Source organism: Coptis chinensis, chromosome 9 (genome assembly GCF_015680905.1).
Source record: "Coptis chinensis isolate HL-2020 chromosome 9, ASM1568090v1, whole genome shotgun sequence".
Taxonomy (NCBI): Eukaryota; Viridiplantae; Streptophyta; class Magnoliopsida; order Ranunculales; family Ranunculaceae; genus Coptis; species Coptis chinensis.
In genome coordinates, this window is record NC_141464.1 from 38,711,921 (window position 1) to 38,733,483 (window position 21,563).

Below are 21,563 nucleotides of genomic sequence, written 5' to 3' on the forward strand. Positions count from 1 at the left end.
ACCATTTATTTAGAAGTATATAGTATCTGAGGTGACTCAATGAAAGAAGAATAATAATACCCATCTGTTTTGAAAATCTACCAATCTACCAAGCTAGGTCACGTATAATGTTAATTTGAATTGTCTTTTATCTTTGGTTGCTTTTGGAACACTTATAGTTAATTTGGTCTGTCGTGGTGTTCATCTTTCCATAGTGATAACTGAGTTATCCAAATAAGCCTTTTTTTAGTGAAGTAAATGCATAGTACGTTTCTTACTACGTTTCAGACTAAACTGATTCATGTTTGAGTTTGCTTTGCTGGATGTAGGTGACGAGGAAATTTAATAAGGTTTATACTTTATAGAGGGGTCCAATGGGTATGGTTTCACAAGTTGTTCATGGTAGTGGTTGCCATGCCCGACGATACGATTTTGCTTTGAGAGGTATGTCTATTATCCACCCTGGAAGTCATTAGGATTTCCAACAAAGCATGTTTATAAATTTATAATATTAGATTACTAATATATAAGACTAACCAAAAGTTTGTTTCCTTGTCGAGACAGGTATTGGATGTTTACTAGAAGCTAGATGGGCTTGTGTGGCATAGATAGAAGATGCATATATACTCTATATTGTTTGACACTATTCTTATATAGAAGCTTGTGTGGCTTGTGTGGCATTGTTTTTCGTTTATTGAACTTGACACCAATTGAGTTGGTGGTAACACTTTACCTATACTTTGCATATAATATATTTCATGTATGAACGTAGGTTGCCACCCTCTATATGCACCGTTGTTTCAGTAATAGATTTTTTCATTTTCTCGTAGCATGACTTATTTTTAATACATTATGGTAATGTCATTTTTTATATATATCTTGCTTTTGATACCATTTGCTATTTTGCAGGTGAAGGTGTTTTGAAGCAAGCCTCGCCTGTAGAAGTACATGTAAGAGAAAGAAATGAAGTTTTGAGCTTGACTGATTAGGTGTACTTGTAATGAATTAGATGTGTAAGGTAAATTTTGTTGGTAAGAAATCATTCAATACCATATTTTTTATGTCAAGACTTGGTATTTATGATCAGTATGAAATATATTTGTTTTTTTAAGACTTGAATGGTGATTGGTGTAAATTGTGTTTACATGGTTATATGACTTGAATGGAGTTGCTTTTACTTATTTAGTTTCTATGGTGGTGAGCTACTGCAAGCTTTGTGTTCTGGTTACAAATATCCGTTATATATTATATTTTTTTTCAAAACAGTCCACATACTGTAACAGCTATATCCGTTACAAATAAATGCTAACTATTGTTCAATGACATTAGTAACGGTCATAAGTGTGACAAACTTCACGGAAAGGAACAAAATTCATTCGCAAGGTAAGTGTTACAAATGGAAACACTAACGGATATAAGTGTTACTTAAATTAATTTTTTCAGAACGGATATATCCATTACAAAATTTTCTACAAGTGACTGTAACACCCCAGACGTAACGGATATAAGTGTTAGTAAAAATATTAGTAACAATTATGACTGTTACCAAATCCCTTTTTTGGTGTATATTGTTATTATTTGGTTAATTTTTATTTATTTTTTATAAAAGTTGTCTGTTTCGTAAGATTTGGTAGAGTGTACATTGGATGCCAACCCAATGGAGTTTCTTGTAGGGGGTGCAAGTATCCCCAAAATTAAAAATGATTTTTTTTAAAAATATATCAACTATTAGTAACGGATATTTCCATTACAAACAATAGTTAAGCAAATAGCACGTCCATTACTAACAGATATATCCGTTAGAAATGACAAATTTAATCGGCCACCAACAGTTGACTATCTGTTACAAAGAATTTTAGTAACAGATATAACCGTTACTAAAATTATTATTAGTAACGGTTATATCCGTTACTAAATTTGGCCTAAGTGAGAGTGACGCCCTAGAGCTAACGGATATAACCGTTAGTAAACGCCTTTTCTGGTATAGTTTAAAGTGGAATATTTTACTACAACTTATTCTACACTAACACATCAAGTCTTCATCAAAACTTCAATCAAACCCTTCTAATTTAAGAGCTAACATGAAACTTCTAGACTAATATCATCATGGAGAAAAAAATAATACTAATATTCCTAAGTGCATAGTATAAATACTTATTATTATTATTTTTTAAAATTTTTTTACTAGAAAATAAGTGCATATTATACATATATATATCCTAATAGGTGTCTTAAATTACGCGTGTTTCTATGCCACCCCCAAACAAAAACATGTTTTGTCCTCAAAGTATAGAAATAAGAAGGATAGGAAATACCATGGAAACTTGTGAAAATTTTAGAACACCTGCAAAACAAATTTAGAATATACTAATATAGATAAATAAAAACATATGCAACTCTATGTGAGTTCCACGCGTTATGGGAATAACAAAAATTAAATTGTTTGGGACATAAGCAGACACTAACAAAAAGTAAAACTTACCTCATATCCATCATTTAAGCGTTGTCCTCCTCTTCTATAAAGATGTGAGGTTCCTTTGCATCCTGCCACGCCATGACAATTTGCCAGGCCTTACGCCATGTATCATCAACCCTTGCTAACCTGTTAAGTTTTACACGGTCTGATGGGGTGTAAGGGGCTACCTAATTAGGTTGTAGCCTCCACCCCGCCCAAATCATAGCACGAAAAGATCGTATAATATAATTGGTGGGTCGCATAATATCAACCTCAACCCAATCCGTGTAGCGGAATGCGAAATCAGGAAAGAAACATACCATGATGAGGCAAACCAAGACAGGCATAAAAAGGTATTTATGCTTCATACTATAGGCTCGTGCTAAATTGGACACTAAGGTTTGGGGAATGCCATATAACATACGTCCCTCAGCTAAAGCAAGGAAGACGTCACTGACGGTGTTATTTGCAGAAGAAAACCGCCATTCCCCTAAGATATTCAACATGATAAAAAAACATGATAGTGCCTACGTTAAGGGACAATTTACCAAGGGCTACGTTATATTGCCCTTGGTCCTCTATACGAAAAATCCCTGCCCCATAGGTCTCTTGGAAATACTCATAGTTATAGAGGTATATATTATCAGATATATAGCCCTATAAGTTTCGAGGAGCAGGCATATGCATCCCAATAGCAAAGGCTACCAAATACTTGCTGAAATCCATTGTTATATCATCAATGATGACAGAGAACACTTGTTCCCCATCCAGTCGATAAAAGAACTTACAATAATCATAGAAATAAGCAGTAAGTTTAGGAGACTAAGAGTCATTGGCACTTACCAGTAGATTCTGCCATCCTGACTGCATAATCCTATCGCGGAATCAATATCCATACGTGTTACTATCAAGCAATTCATCAAAGGACTGCTCAGGTATGATTTGAGGAGATTTCATAGCAACCAAATATACTACTAAACTCCTGGAAGTGAGTGTGGAAAACCCCAGAAAACATAACTGGAGGTGTGTTGAGGTCAGGGCGCGGGCGCGCTTAGAATATCCTATGGAAGGGGCGCAGGCGTGTTCAACTCTGACTCTACGTTCTAGGTCCTTGGGCGCGGGCGCACTCTATTATAGGGCAACAGAGAGGGCATGCGCGCTTCGAGTGCTGTTTGTAGGTATGTAGTGAGAGGTGAATTTGAGAGGTGTTGTGTGAAGTTTAGAGCATCCCATGTATTTATAGAGCTCTAGTTTCTTAAACAAAGGTCCTCAAGGTTCCCTAATGGATACGGGAAGTGATGGAATAAGAAAAGGCTTCTAAAACCAAAATAGAAACAGGCTCCAAAATCAAACCTATAGCCTTTAGGCTGGAATTAAAAATAGCAATCATCCAAATTATAATCTTTAAGGTTGCACAACCCAAGAGTAGCTAATTCTAGCTACACCATATTAGCAACATGCTCACACAAACCATATTCTCAAATTCTTGCACTATTAAATTCCAAATACAGGTGGATAGGGTAAAATACAATGCTAAACAAATAATGCCACCCCCAAACAAGTCGAAAAGGTGGGATTCATGAAAAATAGATAGCATGCTCGGACAAAATTTAAACTAACTCAAAATTTAAATAACAACCAAATACATAATCCAATATTAACTACTTAACTAAACAACTAGGAATCAAATTATTCTACTAAAAATAGGGAAATTTCCTAAACAACAATAATCCAATCAACAAACTAGCCACGAGATGAGGATGGGCCACATCCATCTGTCCTACGTCGACGACGCTCATGCCTGCCAGAGTCAGTAGAAGAAGAACCCTCATGAGGGGGCAGGCATCGTAGAACTTCTACTTGAAATGTGCACTGTTGCTCCATAAAGACATCCATGGCTTCCCAACGCTCTATATGAGTATGGGCTAGAGTATCCATGTTAGCCTGGAAATCCTCGTGACTGTCACCTAGCAACTTCATATTAGACTGAAGCTTATCCTGGTTACGGAGAATGGTACCTTGCCTAGTCTGGATAACCTCACAGATCGAGGTCACTCAGAGAACGTTGGCCTGTATGAATCGTCTCATACTTAGTATGGAGAGTTCACAGGCCACGATGAAGTAATGAGATGCGGTCTATATCTGTAGTAGCTCTTTCCAAAGCATCTACATCAAAACATGTCGTGTCATCTTCATGGTCCTCCTCCGATACCATCTCAGCACCCCTAACCCCAGGCAAATTCCAATCCCTCTGAATACATTCCCGATAAAGACATGCATTTTCATGCAACATCAAATTAATCTAACCAGTCTTCGGAACACTTCCCCAATACAACATAATCTTTGTAATCAATGTAGGGAAGGCTGAGGTCAATTTACCAACTGCTCTAATCTCATTCAACAAAAATTCAAGAATGCAAAGCCCATACCTCTTTTCTTGAAGGGTCCAGAGAACGTGCATACAACTCAAATTGATGTCACTGGCTTTCGTGGTGGCAATCACATTTCTACCAACCCACTGAGCCATAGCCAGCTGGTTTCGTCTCAGAGACGTCTGACGAACACAGTGCGAGTTCGAATTGTAAATTCCTTCCAAGACAGTCTCCGTCATCAACGGACCGATTCCACCAAACTGAGATTCCTGCATTGTGACTACGATGGGTCTTTGGTCAATGCCAATAATCTTAGACAACACTGCTGTAGTCAATTCCCTCTGACTACCATTCACCTTCACAAAAATCTGTTAACCATCAATCTCCCTCTTCTTGTAAATATCACACACCAAATCAGTGTGATAAAAATCCTCTGGAGAGTACCATAACCCTTCCCACTTCCTAATACGTATTTCGTGACAAAAAAAGGGTGAAAATTGTTGAAAAGTAAAAACTTGTTACGGAAGAATCTTTGGGGTTTGAGGAACCATTGGATTTTGGATTTCAAAATTGGGGTGAATGCAAGGTGGGGAAGAGTGAATTAAACACTCGATAAAAATTTGGATAGGGGTCGTGTAGAGGTTAGGGCACGGGGGCTTCAAGTTTAAATTTGGAGACGGGGCGCGTGCTCAAGGTTTTCGGGTCAGCCGTTCTTGCATTTTTTTAGAAGCGGAGAGAAACCAAAATTGTATTTTGGTTTTTAAAAGTGGGTCACATGCGAGTCACTTGACCGCATAGGGTTAAATTCATTTGGTCCTGTGTCCAAAACAAATCCTGTAATGCCCATCTTGTCCTATGCCTCGTAAAACTTAAAACTAAAATTCCCGATTCGTTAACGGTCCAGTTTTGGCGAATGAGCTATGAAAACAATCATCAAAGAAAATACAATCCAATGATTTATAGAAAACTCAAATCTAACCATGGTTGACATATAAAAGATGGAAAACGCCTCAAAATCGTGAATGACATAAGTTATATGATCAAAAGAAATCTAAATTCATAGATAGTGTCAACCCGAATCAAAATACGACTAAACAACATAAACAATAAGAATATAAAGTTGAGTGATCAAGAATGGAAAGACCAAACACCCCACCCCCAATTGTTTTTTTGAAAACATAGTTTAGAAAATTTGTTTTAAAAACGTGGGCATTTTAAAGTCAGATTCCCAAGACTTGCTAGATTACTGTTTATAGGGTTTTAATATTTTTTTTATGAATAAGGTTTAATATAAAGAAAAACAATAAAACAATAAAGACATAAATCACTCCATAGAGAAACATGACTCAAAAACCGAGAAAATATGCAAGAGTGGAAAGTATGAATTATGTTAAACATGAACTTAGGATCCGGTACTTACAGCCACACACTCCAAAGGGAGGGCCCGGTTACCTTAATGGTGCACTTACTAATATATGGAATTAAAAGGAAGTACACCAAACATCAAAGGTTAGTCCTCATAGACAGGGTCCAGTAAAAAGACATCCTCCACATTTGGGGACATTAACTCGTGAAAATGTTTTAAACATTGGCCATTAAGTTGAAAGGTACTGTTGTCCTTGGGATTTACCAAGGTGATTGCCCCATAAAGGGTGACTTCAGTAACCAGAAAAGGACCAGACCAACGGGTTTTTAATTTTCCTAGGAAAATATACAAACGGGAGTTGTAAAGCAAAACCTTTTAACCAACCACAAACTCTTTATACAAAATCTATTTATCATGAACATGTTTCATGTTAGCTTTATAATCCTTCGCGAGATCATAAGAATCGCTATGGATTTCTTCAAGTTCATTTAATTGCAATTTGCACTTGACACCTGCCTCATCAATATTGAAGTTTAGGCTTTTTATAGCCCACATAGCATGATGCTCCAATTTAATGGGCAAGTGACAAGGTTTTCCAAACACAAGTCTAAAGGGAGACATTGCTATAGGAGTTTTAAAAGCTGTCCGATACACCCATAAGGCATCAGTTAGACGCTTAGACCAATCTTTCCGATCAGGATTGACTGTCGTTTCTAATATTTTTTTAATTTCTCTATTAGAGACTTCTACTTGACCACTAGTCTGTGGATGATGAGTAGTAGCCACCTTATGGGTAACTCCGTACTTTTTAACTAAAGAAGCAACAACTCTATTGTAATAATGTGTTTTTCCATCATTGATGATGGCTTTAGGGATGCCAAAATGATAGAAAATGTATTCCTTAACAAAAAACACAACTGTCTTATGGTCATTGCTACAACAAGCCATGACCTCTATCTATTTGGAAACATAGTCCACATCAACAAGAATATAAATAAAACTGTGGGAAACAGAAAAATGACCCATGAAATCAATGCCCCATACATCAAATTTTTTTACTACCATAATGGGATTTAAAGGCATCATATTACGCGTTTAGTGTGACGCCTGCCCAAGTTGTTGGCAGCGAACACACGTCTTGTAGTGAACTTGTGCATCTTTAAAAAGGGTAGGCCAATAAAAACCATATTGCAGAACTTTAGCTGCCATTTTCATACCACTAAAATGGCCACCACACTCTTTGTCATGGCAAAAGGATAAACCTCATTATATTCCTACTGGGGAATACAACGACGAATAATCTGATCAGCACAATATTTAAAAAGGTAAGGCTCATCCCAGTAGTATAGCTTAACTCTGGCAAAAAATCAGTTACGTTTATTTCTTGACCAAATATCAGGAATAATATCAGAAGTTAAATAATTCACAATGTCGGCATACCAAGGTGCAGAAAAAATAGAATAAAGATGCTCATCAGGAAAATAATCAAGTATGGACTCAGAATCACTATCACTGTCATTGGTTAGTCTAGATATGTGATCGGCAACTACATTTTCGACCCCTCGTTTATCCTTAATTTCTAGGGTAAGCTCTTGCAGGAGAAGAATCCGTCGGATCAATCTCTGTTTAGCATCCTTCTTGGCGAGAAGGTACATAAGAGCTGCATGGTCAGTGTAGACTAAGGTCTTTGAACTAACCAAATATGGACGGAACTTATCTAAGGCATAAACCACAGCTAAAAATTCCTTTTCCATAGTAGTATAATTTCTTTGAGCATCATTTAAAGTCTTACTAGCATAATAAATACTTGATGGACTTATCATCTAGTTTATGGCCTAATACAACACCAATAACATAATCGCTAAGCTGGCCGCGACATAAGCTCGAAAGGGTTAGACCAATCGGGAGTCTGTATAATCGGTGTAGATGTTAAAGTGGCTTTTAAAGTTTCAAAAGCCTATTTGCAGTCATAATTAAAATCAAATATGGAATCTTTTAAAAGCATATTAATTAAAGGCCTAGCTAATTTTGAAAAATCCTTGATAAAATGTCTATAAAACCCTGCATGGCCTAAAAAGGCTCCAATGTCACTTATAGTCCATGGTATAGGTAAAGATGATATTTTATCTAATTTGGCCTTATCTATTTCTATGTCGTCACTAGATACAATATGACTAGCACTATTCCTCTTTTTACCATAAAATGACATTTTTCCCAATTTAAAACCAGATTCTTTTCCTCACGCCATGTCAACACCTTGGTGATAGGGTTATATACTAAAAGCATTACTTTTGTATTAACTCTGATTCATTATATTTTGAATGAGAATCATATGGGCAAATATTATGCATATTATATATGTTATTAGTTATATGCATGTGTCTAATACTTTATGTTATAGATGATATGGTGCGAACACACAGAAGATCATATCATCAGTACCTTATAAAGTATAAGTAATAGTTCACAACCTAGATGGATTTGGACAAACCATTGGTACGATTGTAGTATAATCTGGTATTAGTCTATCTTGACTATAAGATTACACTAGTACACTTTGTGTGTATTACACAGGACCAAGTGAGGTTGTTTCTTTTTATACTGACTATATAAGAGAACAAACGCCTCTGTGATTATGGATGCTTGTCCTTTTAATTCGGATATAATAACGGGCACTTATGTGCATTGTACATTGCTTTAAATCATCAATGAGTGAGATTCATTTGTGAATCAACAAACTCAATGGATTGGGTAATAACATTGTATGTAAGGTGTGCTGTTGATTATAGAAGGAATCCGTAACCTGCAGGAAGTCGGGTTGATGATGTCCCCTTGAGGAGCTTAAAAATATTGTCATGTAAACCTTGCAGGTGGATTTATTCCGACATGACAATGAGGTTGAGTGGTACTACTCAAGGACATAAGAAGTTGATTAATGTAGTTGTTAATAATTTGACTTAATCAACAAACATTCAATATCTTAAACACGGGGAGATCAACGAGCATATAATATGGAGCCCATAAATGCTGACATGTAATTTGGGATTAGGGCGGTAGCGCAACAATGCCCTTTAGTGGAATAAACTATTTGTTGATGGACTTGGGCCGTGTGTTCTGGGCGAACATGGGAAGCCCAAGCCCGTCAGGAGGCCTAACCCTAATTTCTCCTCATGGTCCCTGTTGTAGCCTATAAATAGAATCCTTTTTTCTCTTGGCTAAAATTACTATTCACTCTGGATTAGAAAAAGAGGCAAGGAAAGATAGATCCGAAATTGGATCTAGTTTTGTGAGATAGAAGGGGGTTGGTAGATCGTTGCCCACACAACGTTCAATCTATTCTAAAAGAATACAACAGAAGATCATGGGGTGATTTCGGATTTCATAAAGCTTGGATTCTCAGAGATATCAAAGAAGTCGATTCTCAAAGGTATGTTTTCTATCCAAAACCCGTGAACCCCATTAATTCATTTGTCGTGGGTTTTCGCAGAGTTTGTAGAAATTTGCATTATGAAAATAGCGGTTCCTACACTTGGAAATGCTAGACAGGCATTCACTAAAATAGTTTCCATAGAAAAAAAAATCATCCATAAAACTTCCATGAAGCGCTCCACCATGTCACTAAAGATATAAAACATACACCGCTGGAAGGTACTAGAAGCATTACAAAGGCCGAAAGGCATTCATTTATAGGCATATGTTCCAAAAGGACATATGAAGGTAGTATTGTCTTGGTCATCAGGATCGATAATGATCTAAAAATAGCCAGAGTAGCCATTTAAAAAACAATAATAAGCATGACCAGCTAGACATTCGAGCATCTGATCTATAAAAGGTAAAGGAAAGTGATCCTTTTGTGTCATAACATTTAAGCGACTATAATCAATACAGATCATCCATTTCATAGGAACTCATGTGTAAACATATTCACCCGTAGCATTTACGCACAATGGTAACCCCCGATTTTTTAGGAACTATGTGAATGGGGCTTACCCATTCGCTATCGGAGATAGGATATATGACACCCGCATCGAGTAACTGTATGGCTTCTTCCTTGACCACCTCTTTTATGGCAGGGTTCAAGTGACGCTGAGGTTCCAGTGAAGTCTTCGCATTATCCTCCAAATGTATGTGATGTGAGCATACATTAGGGTCAATCCCCTTAATGTTGTCTAGGGACCAACCGATCGCGGAACGATGTTCCCTAATCACCCTAATCAAACGCGTGCCTCTTCATCAGCAGATAATCGAGAAGATATGATCACCGGATACCATCTGGATCAAGGTAGATATATTTCAACTCAGCAAAAAAGGTTTAAGCACAGGAGTGGGAGGAATGGGTAAAAATGCTTCCAGAGGGTCCTCGTCTTGAGTAGTGAAGACTTGTTTAGGTAAGAGGTCTTCAAACTCAGAAGATGGAGCTACAAAAGGATCTAAGATAGGAGTAGACTCGAACAGGACATTGACTTCCTCTAAGTAGGAGTCATTTTCAAAGTTGGAACTTTCGAAGGAAAGGAATTGGTGCATCTGATTCTCTGGAAACGTATTGTTGAAATAATCTTGAGCTAAGCTCTCGATCATGCTAACTTCTCCATCGATAGTCGTATCGGGTAACTGTTGCATCATTTTGAAAACATTTACCTCAACAGAAAGATAGCCAAAGTTAATGGACATCGAACCATCGTGGTAGTGTATGAGCGTGTTGGCAGTTGCCAAGAAAGGACGCCCTAAGATGATAGAAACAGAGTCGCTAGCGACTTCTGTGTCGAGGATAATGAAGTCTGCTGGGTAGTAAAAATCTTAAACTTTAACCAGCACATTTTCAACCACACCCTTAGGATACTTAATAGAACGATCAACTAATTGCAATGTCATTTTAGTTGGTTGCATCTCTTGTAGACCTATTTGTTTATATAGATAATAAGGGAGTAAGTTAACACTCGCTCCCAGGTCTAATAGCGCAGTTGTCGTGTGGGTATTCCCTAGAGTGCATTGTACAGTAGGACGACCAGGGTCCTTGTACTTAACGATTCCATTATGTTAAGATAGAGTGGGAAACTATTTAGTTAAAAAGGCGTCTTTTGGAATGTTCGTTTTCCGCCTAGTAGTACACAACTCTTTTAGAAACTTAACATGTTGTGGTAATTTTTTAATAGCTTCAAGAAAAGGTAGGTTTATCATTAGATTTTTAAAAACTTCCCTAATCTCGTCAAAATTTGTATCCTTGTTTAACATGGCTAGTCTCTAGGGAAATAGTGATTTCTCTATATATTTAGCATATAGATCAATAGGAGTTTTAACCTTAGCTGCTTTCCTCTTGGGTTTTGGTTTAACTGGTACCTCTACAAGAGTAGGATCTTCAGTTTCTATATCGGTATCTAGTAATTTTTCATTTTCAACGACCACTGGTGGTGTATTAATGGGGATAGTTACGGCGTTGTCAACCACTCTGCTAGAACGGAGAGTGGTGATGGCATTTAACTCACATACATCGGAGTTTCATACATTGTACGAATTCACTTGAGTTATAATAATGGGGACCAAGGGTTGGGCGAGTGGGTGCGAGATAACCTAAGTAACATTTATGATCATGTGCGCAAAATCTTTGCCGCTTTTAGTTAAAAAAATTTTAGACAAAGCTTTCTTATCTTCTAAATCCTAATATCATTTCCTATTCAGGTAAAATCCATCATTGCCTAATAGTGATTGTTCTGGATAGTGCAAGGAAGTAGGATCAATTTCTCACTTCTCTTTCCCTCTTGTAGTCGGGTAAAATCCCTCACTGACCAACAGTGAGTGTTCCGGTCTCTATCAGAAAAGTTGGCATCTTTTGATTATCCTTGCTTTCAGGTAAAATCCACCATCGAGGTACGAGTGGGTTGTTACGATTAGCCGAGGATTAGGTCCTCTCCTCTAATAGATCATGAGTACTTCCCCATTCGTAAAAAATCCTTTGATGCTGACAGTATAAGTTCTGGAGAGGAAGGGACAGTCATGGATATCTATGAATTTAAGAACCCCCCTAAGGTGACCAACGAAACGCTACAACTACCAACGCAATCCATCATCAACGAGGTTCGAGCTGAAGATTTAGCTCCTAAAGAAACACAGAGGTTTTCATATGCGGCTGTGACAAAGCAACACCTCAGGGCGCCAGTGGAATTTCAGGAGCTGACTACTCTGGAAAAAATGGGAGAATACCCCGCTGTCACAATACCAGATAAGGCTTATGAGGCAGGGTTGCTTTACTGCAAACATTGTTTGGTGGGACGCATCGACCTTCAAAAAGTCTCATTTGACAGAGTGCATATTTTAGCGAACCAAATCTGGCAACCAACAGGCGAGTGGCTTATAACACCTATCGGAAAGAGGTTCCTATTTTTAAGATTTTCGAATGCAGATGATCTGAATAGAGTTTGGGCAAAGGGTTCTTGGGACTCTGATAAGAACCCTATGCGAATCAGCCAATGGTCTCCAAATTTCAATCCAGACAGTCAAAGACAATCTCATGGTTTGGTCTGGATTCGTTTGCCGGGACTTGGACAGGAATACTGGGAGCCCGAAGCCCTCATGACAATTGCACGTGGAGTGGGTTATCCAATGCAAATAGATGAAAAAACACTCAATCGCGAGTATGGGTACTACGCTAACATCTTAGTGAATGTGGATCTGTCAGAGCCTATCCCGGACCAAATCTACGTCAAAGCTAAGAATTTCAACTTCTGGCAAACAATCAAGGTTGGGAAATTACCAAAAATGTGTATGCATTGTAAAATTGTTGGGCACTTGGTCACGGAGTGCAGGAAGATTAGAAGGGATATGCAGCACAACAAGGATAAGGATAAGACAAATAAGGATAAAGAGGTGGTTGTGGACGCCACTCCCCTCCCGGAATATGGTGGAGATAACTTTCACAGGCGAAAAGGGCGGAAAAGAAGCTCAGGAGAGAGCAACAAGCAAGGAGAGACTTTTTGGTGACCAAAAGCCTCGGAGAAAAATAGAGGGGTTGATGTTCAGAACAGGTTTGATGGGATAGGTGAAGTGGAGGAGATTCAAGTTATCGAGGATCAGGATCTAATGGTCCCAGACAAGGCAGCAAGACCACATACATGTACCACACCTATTCTTAGATGTACTCAGCAGGAGCAAGAAGCTTCTGGAAAGGAGCAACATGCTGAGAATCGAGGTACTAAGATTGACCAAGTAGAACATGTTAATGCGCAGCAAAAAGACAGTGAACATGAGAAAACTCCTACAGAACAAGTTCTGGGGAAAGCATTTCTGGTATCGGGAGATGTGGTCTGTGACTATAGGCAGACTCGCGAGGTCTGTGACTCTAGGCAGCCTCGAGAAGACGGTGACTCTAGGCAGACTCGAGTGGAGACTCGAGAGGAGGAAGTGATACATCAAACAGAGAGTGTTGCAGCAGCAGAACTTCTGGTATCGGGAGATGTGGGCTGGGACTATAGGCAGAATCGAGAGGCCTGGGGTTCTAGGCAGACTCAAAAGGACGGTGAATCTAGGCAGACTCGAGAGGACTGTGATTCTAGGCAGACTCGAGAGGAGGAAGGGATCCATCAAACGGAGAGTGTAGCAGCAGCAGCACCATCACCTCATATGAGATAGGAGGATTTGCTTATATTGCGCAATGGAAACAGTCCGTTTTCAGAGAGAGGAGGATCTACTTCTGAGTCTTTATCTCGTATCCATACGAATTCAGTGGGACTAAATATAGCAGACTCTGAGGCGGAGAAAGTGCTACACCTACTGGTGCTAAAGCAACAAGTGAGGGAACTCGAGTCTAAGCCTCCTGATCCTACCTCTCCGCAATCATTGAACTGGAGTGATATGATTGAAGAGGAAGTGGAGGATTAGCTTCAAAGAAACAAAGAAAGATACAAACCACAATGGCAGCTACAGTCTCACACTCTTCCAGCCACCAGGTCCAGATCAAGATCTAGGACTAAAGGTCAGGAAGAATAACTCGACTTTCATCATCCATCCGAATAAATATCCAATATTCTCAATGATGTGCATATATTGGAATATTAGAGGTATAGCAAATGACAAGTCTCAGAATCGACTGTCCAAGCTTATCAATAAATGGGAACCAGAGATTGTGGGTATTGCAGAACCGATGATTTATCCCACTGATCTCCCCATGAGTTTTCTTCAATCTTTGGGAATGAGTAGTGCTTTCTACTCCAATCCCAGTGCGGATCCTAAAAGAACACCTAATCTTTGGCTCTTGTGGAAGGATTCAATTTCAGCTCCCACTATGATTCACTTTTCGAATCAACATATTACAGTAATGGTTGACAATGTTCTAATTACCATAGTGCATGCCCATTGCCTATATGTGCAAAGAAGACTTCTTTGGTTAGAACTATCCACCATCAACTCCTCAAATTTGCCATGGCTGATTCTGGGAGACTTCAATGCCTACTTAAGTGTCTCGGAAAAGAGAAGGGGGAATAATCCCACGGCAACATCCATGAATGATTTCAGAGACTTCACGAACAACAACCAACTGATGGAAGTTCCCAATTCTGGGTTTCAGCTTACTTGGTGGAATAAGCAAGTCGAAGAATTTAAAATTCTGGGCGAGCTCGATAGAATGCTATGTAATGTAAACTGGAGTTCCACATTCCCAGGATGGAAATACAAGGTGGTGAGCAAAATTTGCTCGGACCACTCACCTTTAATGGGGGGTAGTATCAGTATCCCGCGACCCAACAACATGCCTTTCAAGTTCTTCAACATGTGGTGCTCCCATCCAAATTTTAAAGAAGTGGTGATGGAATGTTGGAAGGAACCAATAATGGGGCACTCTTTATACATTCTCACTCAGAAACTGAAGAGGCTAAAGGCAGTATTGAAGAAGTGGAATAAAGAGACTTTTGGTAACATCAGGTTCAAGGTAGAGGAAGAAACCAAGAGGTTGGAACTAATGCATGAACAATTTGAGAGTGGAAATGTTACGGAGGATTTTGTGATGAACATGGTGGACCAAGAAAATCAAGTGGAACTGCTGCTACAGCAGGAACAAGATTTTTGGAAACAGAAGTCAAGAACAAAATGGGACAAGGACAATGATCGAAACACAAAATTCTTTCACGAATGGCCTATGAGAAATAAAAAGTAAGTAAGCTGATCACAGAAATTAGGAATGAGGAGGGCGTCACCCTTCACACTCAGGAGGAGATCGGCAGGCACATTGTCAACCATGATGTTGCCAAATTCAGGAGAGTGGAGCATACTATGGATTGGGATCTTATACATGCTATGCCTCGGGACACAAAAGCTGAGGATAATGATCTCCTCACATCCATTCCAACACGGAAAGAAGTGAAAGCAGCCGTCTTTCATTTGAACCTAAACTGACTCCAGGTCGATGGGTTCTCCGGATGTTTCTTCCATCATTGTTGGGATATAGTCGGGTATGATCTTATAAGGGCCATCTGCTATTTCTTCTTAAAATCTAGATTGCCATTTGGTATTAATACCAACTTCATTGTTCTTATCCCAAAGGAGAAAAATGCTAATCAGTTAGGCAGATTTCGGCCGTTATGTCTCTCGAACTTCATCTTCAAGGTCATCACAAAGATTCTTGCCACAAGGCTGCGTCCAGTAGCAGAACGAATCATCAGCAAGGAACAATATGGCTTCATCCCTAACAGAAATTCACAACAAGCCATTGGCCTAGCATCGGAATTGGTGAATGGGATAAAACTGAACATCTCTCAAGCCTTTGACACGATGGACTGGGATTTTCAGTGGGCAGTTTACAGACAGGTGGGGTTAAATGAAAGATGGATCAAGTGGATTCAAGCGCTATTCCAAAGCAACACAATGTCTATCATGATAAATGGTGGACCACAAGGGAATTTTTCTGCGGGAAGAGGTCTTAAACAAGGAGACCCTCTATCTCCTTTGCTCTTTGCTATAGCGGAAGATTGCCTAAGCAAAAGCATCAGTAGACTGGTCCTGGAGAAAAAGATACAGCCGATGGTGATAAACTCCAAGTACTGCAGTCCCTCGCACTTGATGTTTGCGGATGATATCTTTCTTTTTCTGCAACGCAAATATGAGATGTCTTAAGCAAGTTGTGCAGGTTCTTAACAGGTATCAAGACACCTCAGGGTAGCTCATAAACAAAGAGAAAAGCAAGATTTTTCTAAGTCCAATGCAAAGCAGAAAGAAGACTTTGATTCAGGCAACTATGGGAATCAAAGAAGGGAGCTTACCGGAGAATTATCTTGGAGTACCATTGATCATGGGTAGAGTAACAAGGGTGGCATTGGCACCGCTGGTGGACAAGATTAGGAAAAAAGCGGCAAGATGGGCGGGGAAAATGCTATCTTTTCAAGGACGGGTTGTTTTAGCGAGACATGTTCTAAATAGTATTCCAGCCCACAATATGGCGATCTACAGATGGCCACAGTCAGTGATCAAAGAATGTGAGAGACTCATCAGGAATTTCATTTGGAGTGGTAACCCGGCAGAGAGAAAATCCTTTACGGTGTCTTGGGAAAAAACATGCAAACCTTTAAAGGAAGATGGTCTAGGCATTCGGAGACTTAAAGATATCAACCTATCCATGCTAATGAAACAAAGCGTGGGGATTTGCTTTCATGAGAGGAGAAGAATGACCGGGTCGAAGTTTATGAGAGGAAAATACACAAATCGATCTGGAACCTGGACCAATTACAAGACATCGACAGTTTGGGGGGGCATCAGATGGGCACTTAAGGAGATGACCGAACTCCATGGATGGATAGTTGGGAATGGCTCCTCAATTAATATCTGGCGAGAAAACTGGCTACAGTAGAAACCCATCTGCGACTTCTTCCCAGAAGATAGTGACGCTATAAAGAAACTCCAAGGAAAGCTACAGGAGTTCATTCAGGGTCGGGATTGGGAATTCTCAGGTAACTTTTCACAAGTGCTTCAAGCAATCGGTATTAACCCCCTCTTTCTCCAACATCCTGATGATTCCAAGGCTGATGAAAGAGTATGGCTTTCTAATGGTAAAGGACTTTTTTCGGTAGCAGCAGCACATGAGGACATCAGGAAAAAAGTGGTGAAGCACATGGGCTGCAGGTTCATATGGAGCGCCAAGATACTCCCTAAAATGCAAGGCATTGCATGGAAGTTAGTAAGAGGGGCATCGAGAACAGATGATCAGTTGCAAAAGAGGAAGATACAGCTGGCTTCGCACTGCTGTATATGTAAACGAGAAGAAGAAACCATAGATCACATCTTGTACCACTGCCCTCTTGCAAAATGAGTTTGGAATCAAATGCAGCAAATTTTCAGCATGCGATCAGGTATAGAATCCTTCAACGATATTTTGCAACAAAGCAAGCACCATAGCGCATTGATCTTGGATATGTGGAAAGCTTGTTCGCTGACTCAGTTTGTGGAAAAATCGAAACAAGGTGCTTTATGAACAGAAGAAATCCAGTTTTTTGGATATTTGCTTTCTCACCAGGAGAGCCATCATTAGAGCCTACCACTGTTCATCAGGTACTATGAATAATTGCATGACGGACATGAAAGCTCTGCACAGCTTCAATCTTCCACACAAACCGAGAAGAGCCCCCATATTATTGAATGCTACTGGCTTCCCCCAACCCCGGGGATTCTTAAAGTGAACGTAGACGGGAGCTCAAGGGGAAACCCAGGTATGGCAGGCTAGGGCATAGTACTAAGGGACTACAAAGGAGAATTCTTGGGGGGCAGACAAGAGGTTTAGGTATTGCAACTAACTATATGGCAAAAATGTGGCATTGTTGAAGGAATTGAGGAGAGCTTTGGACTTGAATTTGGAAATACATTTGGGTTGAATCAGATTCTTCCTCGAGTGGTTAAAGCCTTTCAAAAGAGGACACGATTACATTGGAAAGTTAGAGCTAAATGGAGGCGGTGAAGGAGAAAGCCACATGGATTAATGTAAGCGCAACATGGCGAGAAACTAACTTAGGAGCGGACAGTTGTTCGAGGCATGGCGTAACATTACAAAGGGGGGAAAGTAAATGGTGGGGCACAAGGCCTCCTTTCATGAGAAACACGGAGAACCGGTTCACTACTTATTTTTAGTTTTTTCTAATTAATTTTGGGCTATAATAGGTGGGTACACATCTGATGTTACTCACACTAGGCAACTTTTAATCTTCTTATTCTTTTCCTTTGTAAATTTCTTTTTATTCTTTTAATTAATTACCTTTTAGCAAAAAAAAATTTAACTCACATACATTTAAATTTTCATTACTAGTATTACTGGTTACTTCAAAGGCCGTGTTTGGCATTTTAGGATTAGGTATAGCTTGAACTGGAAACACACCTTTGGGTTGGGATTTCTCTTGGGTTAACTATTGTATGGAATGATTAATGGATTATAAAATCTATTGGTTAGCTTGCATGTAGGCTTCGAAACGATCCGGTTGTGAAGGTGTAGTGGCTTCAGGTGGTGTGACTGGAACTATCTCACATTAATTATTAACGGGTGGGTTGTGATAGTTATTATTAACCGGTACGATACCTCTATTGTTATTATTATAATTATTGTAATTATTATAATTCCCTTGTCCTTGTCTTTGTCTTGGTGGAGCTTGGTTGTAATTGTTTGCTGGCCTAGCATTTTGATTATTAAACCCTAGAAGTGTAACTTGTTGATTATTTTACCAACCGAAGTTGGGGTTTTGTCTCCAAGGTGCGTTAGGTTGGCTATTAATGGAGCAAACATTATCCAGCTGTGATGATGGTTGTGATAGTTGTTCATAGACAAGAGGACAATAGGAGTTGGTATGCTAAAGGCTGTAACAGAAATTACATAGAAGAGAGTTGATGTTCATGACAGGAGTAGGCTTATGTTGAATAGAAATGACTTCTACCTTTTTTGTGAGGGATTTGATTATAGTTCTAAGCTCAGGATTAGATTTTACCTAAAACATACTGGTAGCCTTAACTGTGGAAGAATAATTAGAGCGGGGAATGTCGCCCCCCCTCGGTTATTATTGCAGCTTAGATTGATCTTATAAAAACCTATAAGGCTCTGAGGCTCCTTTACTAAGGAAACTACCCCCAGTTATTATATCAAGAACCTCTTTATGATGATGTAAAAGCCCTTTGTAAAAGGCATGAACAAGCATGTCTTTCGCAAGGTTATGATGCGGACACTCGATGAGAAGATCAATGAAACGATTCCAGGCCTCTGAAAAAGATTCATGGGGATTCTGGAAGAAGAAATGAATCTTTTAAAGCATTTCATCTGTCTTCAGTGGTGGGTAAAACTGTTCCATAAATAATTGAACAAGTTTGGCCCATGAGTCCACAGAATTAGACGTTTGGGCAGTTAACCAAGATGCCGCCTTATCGAATAGGGTGAAAGGAAACACCCTTAGTTTAATTTGTTCGAACCTGGTGGGATGATGAAATATGGTAAGAGCGTGTTCTATCCTATGTATATCTTTGATAAGACTTCTCATGGTTAACCCATGAAAACCGACAACAAATTAAATATATTCGTGGGAATTCAAAAATCCCCCACTGGGTCTGCAAGAACAATGCATGACTTAGGGCTATCATTTAGGGCTTTGTAAAAATCAGAAAGAGGAGTCTCTGTTTCTTCAGCCATTGATGCAGGTGTAGTGTATGATATTCTAGATAGGCTTGTGCATTGACGTTTACGATAAATAACGTTAGATAGTTTACTCTTACCGGACCTTAATCTCATGCAAGGCTAAGGCCAATATAAAAATAAAAACCACTAGCAGTAGTCAAACAACAACCTGATATACTAGAATTAAACTCCTCTAACAGTAGAAACAAGGAGTGAAAGAAGGAGTACCTGAATGCCTCCTTGCTATGCGAATGAATAACATCTTTGATACGCGATCTCAGTGTATTGAAGAAGGTTAGAACACTGAATAGTAAAAATCTTGAACAAAACGAGAGTTGGTGACTAACCTGTGAAAATCGAGCTTCTTCAGAAAGGGCGCGGGAGAGCTCAAGTATAGGGTAAACAAGGGCATATGCACGCTCAAGGTACTGTTCGAAAAAAAAAAATTCCAGTAACAAGAGGGCGGGCACACTCAAATGATAGATTTAAGAGGGCGTGAGCGCGCTCAAGGTATTGTTTCGAAAAAAATTTCTGAAAAAACAACAACCACATTTAGAACCAAACAATCGGGTGGGTGGGTGAAATGGGATTATGTGTAGAATTGAAAACACGATGGGAAACTAATCTAACAAAACTAAGATGGCAGCGGTGCCATTTGATATAATATAAAAAGACAGTTTCTTACCCTATGAATAATGATTTATGCTAGGAATAAGAAAGCTATGCTATTCTACGTTTAGATCAACTTTCTACTCTCAATTATCTTATAATAACGGGAGTCAGAATTTGTTCCACTCCTAGTTTCTTAGATGTAATAATTTCTCTATATTAAACAATCCTACAATACCAATGAGAGCAATAATTTAATTATACTAATATGGTTAAATTAACTAATTTAGATATTCTAACTTATACTATGGAAATTTAATACTAAGATGTGAATGAGAAGAAGAGTATTAGGGGGATTTGATTCCACCTTGATTAATTCTTAATATGCTAGCATAGATTTGTTGTAATCTAATCTTTCTTTGTTTTCACATAAAGTTTAGGTCTTTTAATCCCTAATTATTCATGACAATCTCTACCAACTAATAATTAGTATGTAAGGCAATTTAATCTCATTCTTATGGTGAATTAACTACCTTCTAAAGTGGAATATTTTACTACAACTTATTCTACACTAACACATCAAGTCTTTATCAAAGCTTCAATCAAACCCCTCTAATGAAGGTTTAACTATGATTCATTAGACTATCATAATTTTAAGACATAATGAAAAACTACTTTTATTAAGAATAACTTCAATTGAATTAATGGTGTCTAGGCTAAATAACATAAACTAGGGTTTAAAACTAAAGAAAACTAATGATAGAAAGCTTAATTAACTAAGGGTTATTATTCTCAGTAATAGGGAGGAGTCTAATTAACTAAAAACTATGTATATAGAGTTATGCCTTAGTCCTCTTTATATAGGGGAGGGCTAGGTTTACAATTTCGTGCATAGGCTTTGGAGCTATGTTTTGGGCCATTAAATCAAGCTCAAAACCCTAATTACTTAAGTCCAAAAAGGGTTTCTCTGCTGGAAATTACTGTAATAGCCTTTTTGTCCATTTTTACTCCATTGATTAGATCAAACCCTAGACCATTAGAAAGCTCTTTCTGAGCCGGTCATTTTGATATATAGTATGCCTAATTCTGAGGTCTGAGTCCAAAGATACGGCCTGTGGAAGTTTTGTTGACTTTTATGCTCTATTTCTGCCCGTGTTGATT

The 21,563-nt window shown here is 38.7% G+C and overlaps 2 protein-coding genes across 2 annotated transcripts; both read left to right on the forward strand.

Moving 5' to 3' along the window:
- The first annotated feature begins 12,163 nt into the window (after positions 1 to 12,163).
- Positions 12,164 to 13,147, forward strand: LOC147475910 (uncharacterized). The gene has a single exon (XM_086585571.1). It carries the CDS (start codon positions 12,164 to 12,166, stop codon positions 13,145 to 13,147), a length of 984 nt encoding a protein of 327 aa, XP_086441697.1.
- A 1,051-nt stretch (positions 13,148 to 14,198) lies between these two features.
- On the forward strand, positions 14,199 to 16,270 carry LOC147475911 (uncharacterized). Its single transcript, XM_086585572.1, has 3 exons — positions 14,199 to 15,310; positions 15,415 to 15,517; positions 15,560 to 16,270. Exons 1-3 carry the CDS (start codon positions 14,199 to 14,201, stop codon positions 16,268 to 16,270), a joined length of 1,926 nt encoding a protein of 641 aa, XP_086441698.1.
- Positions 16,271 to 21,563: the final 5,293 nt, after the last annotated feature.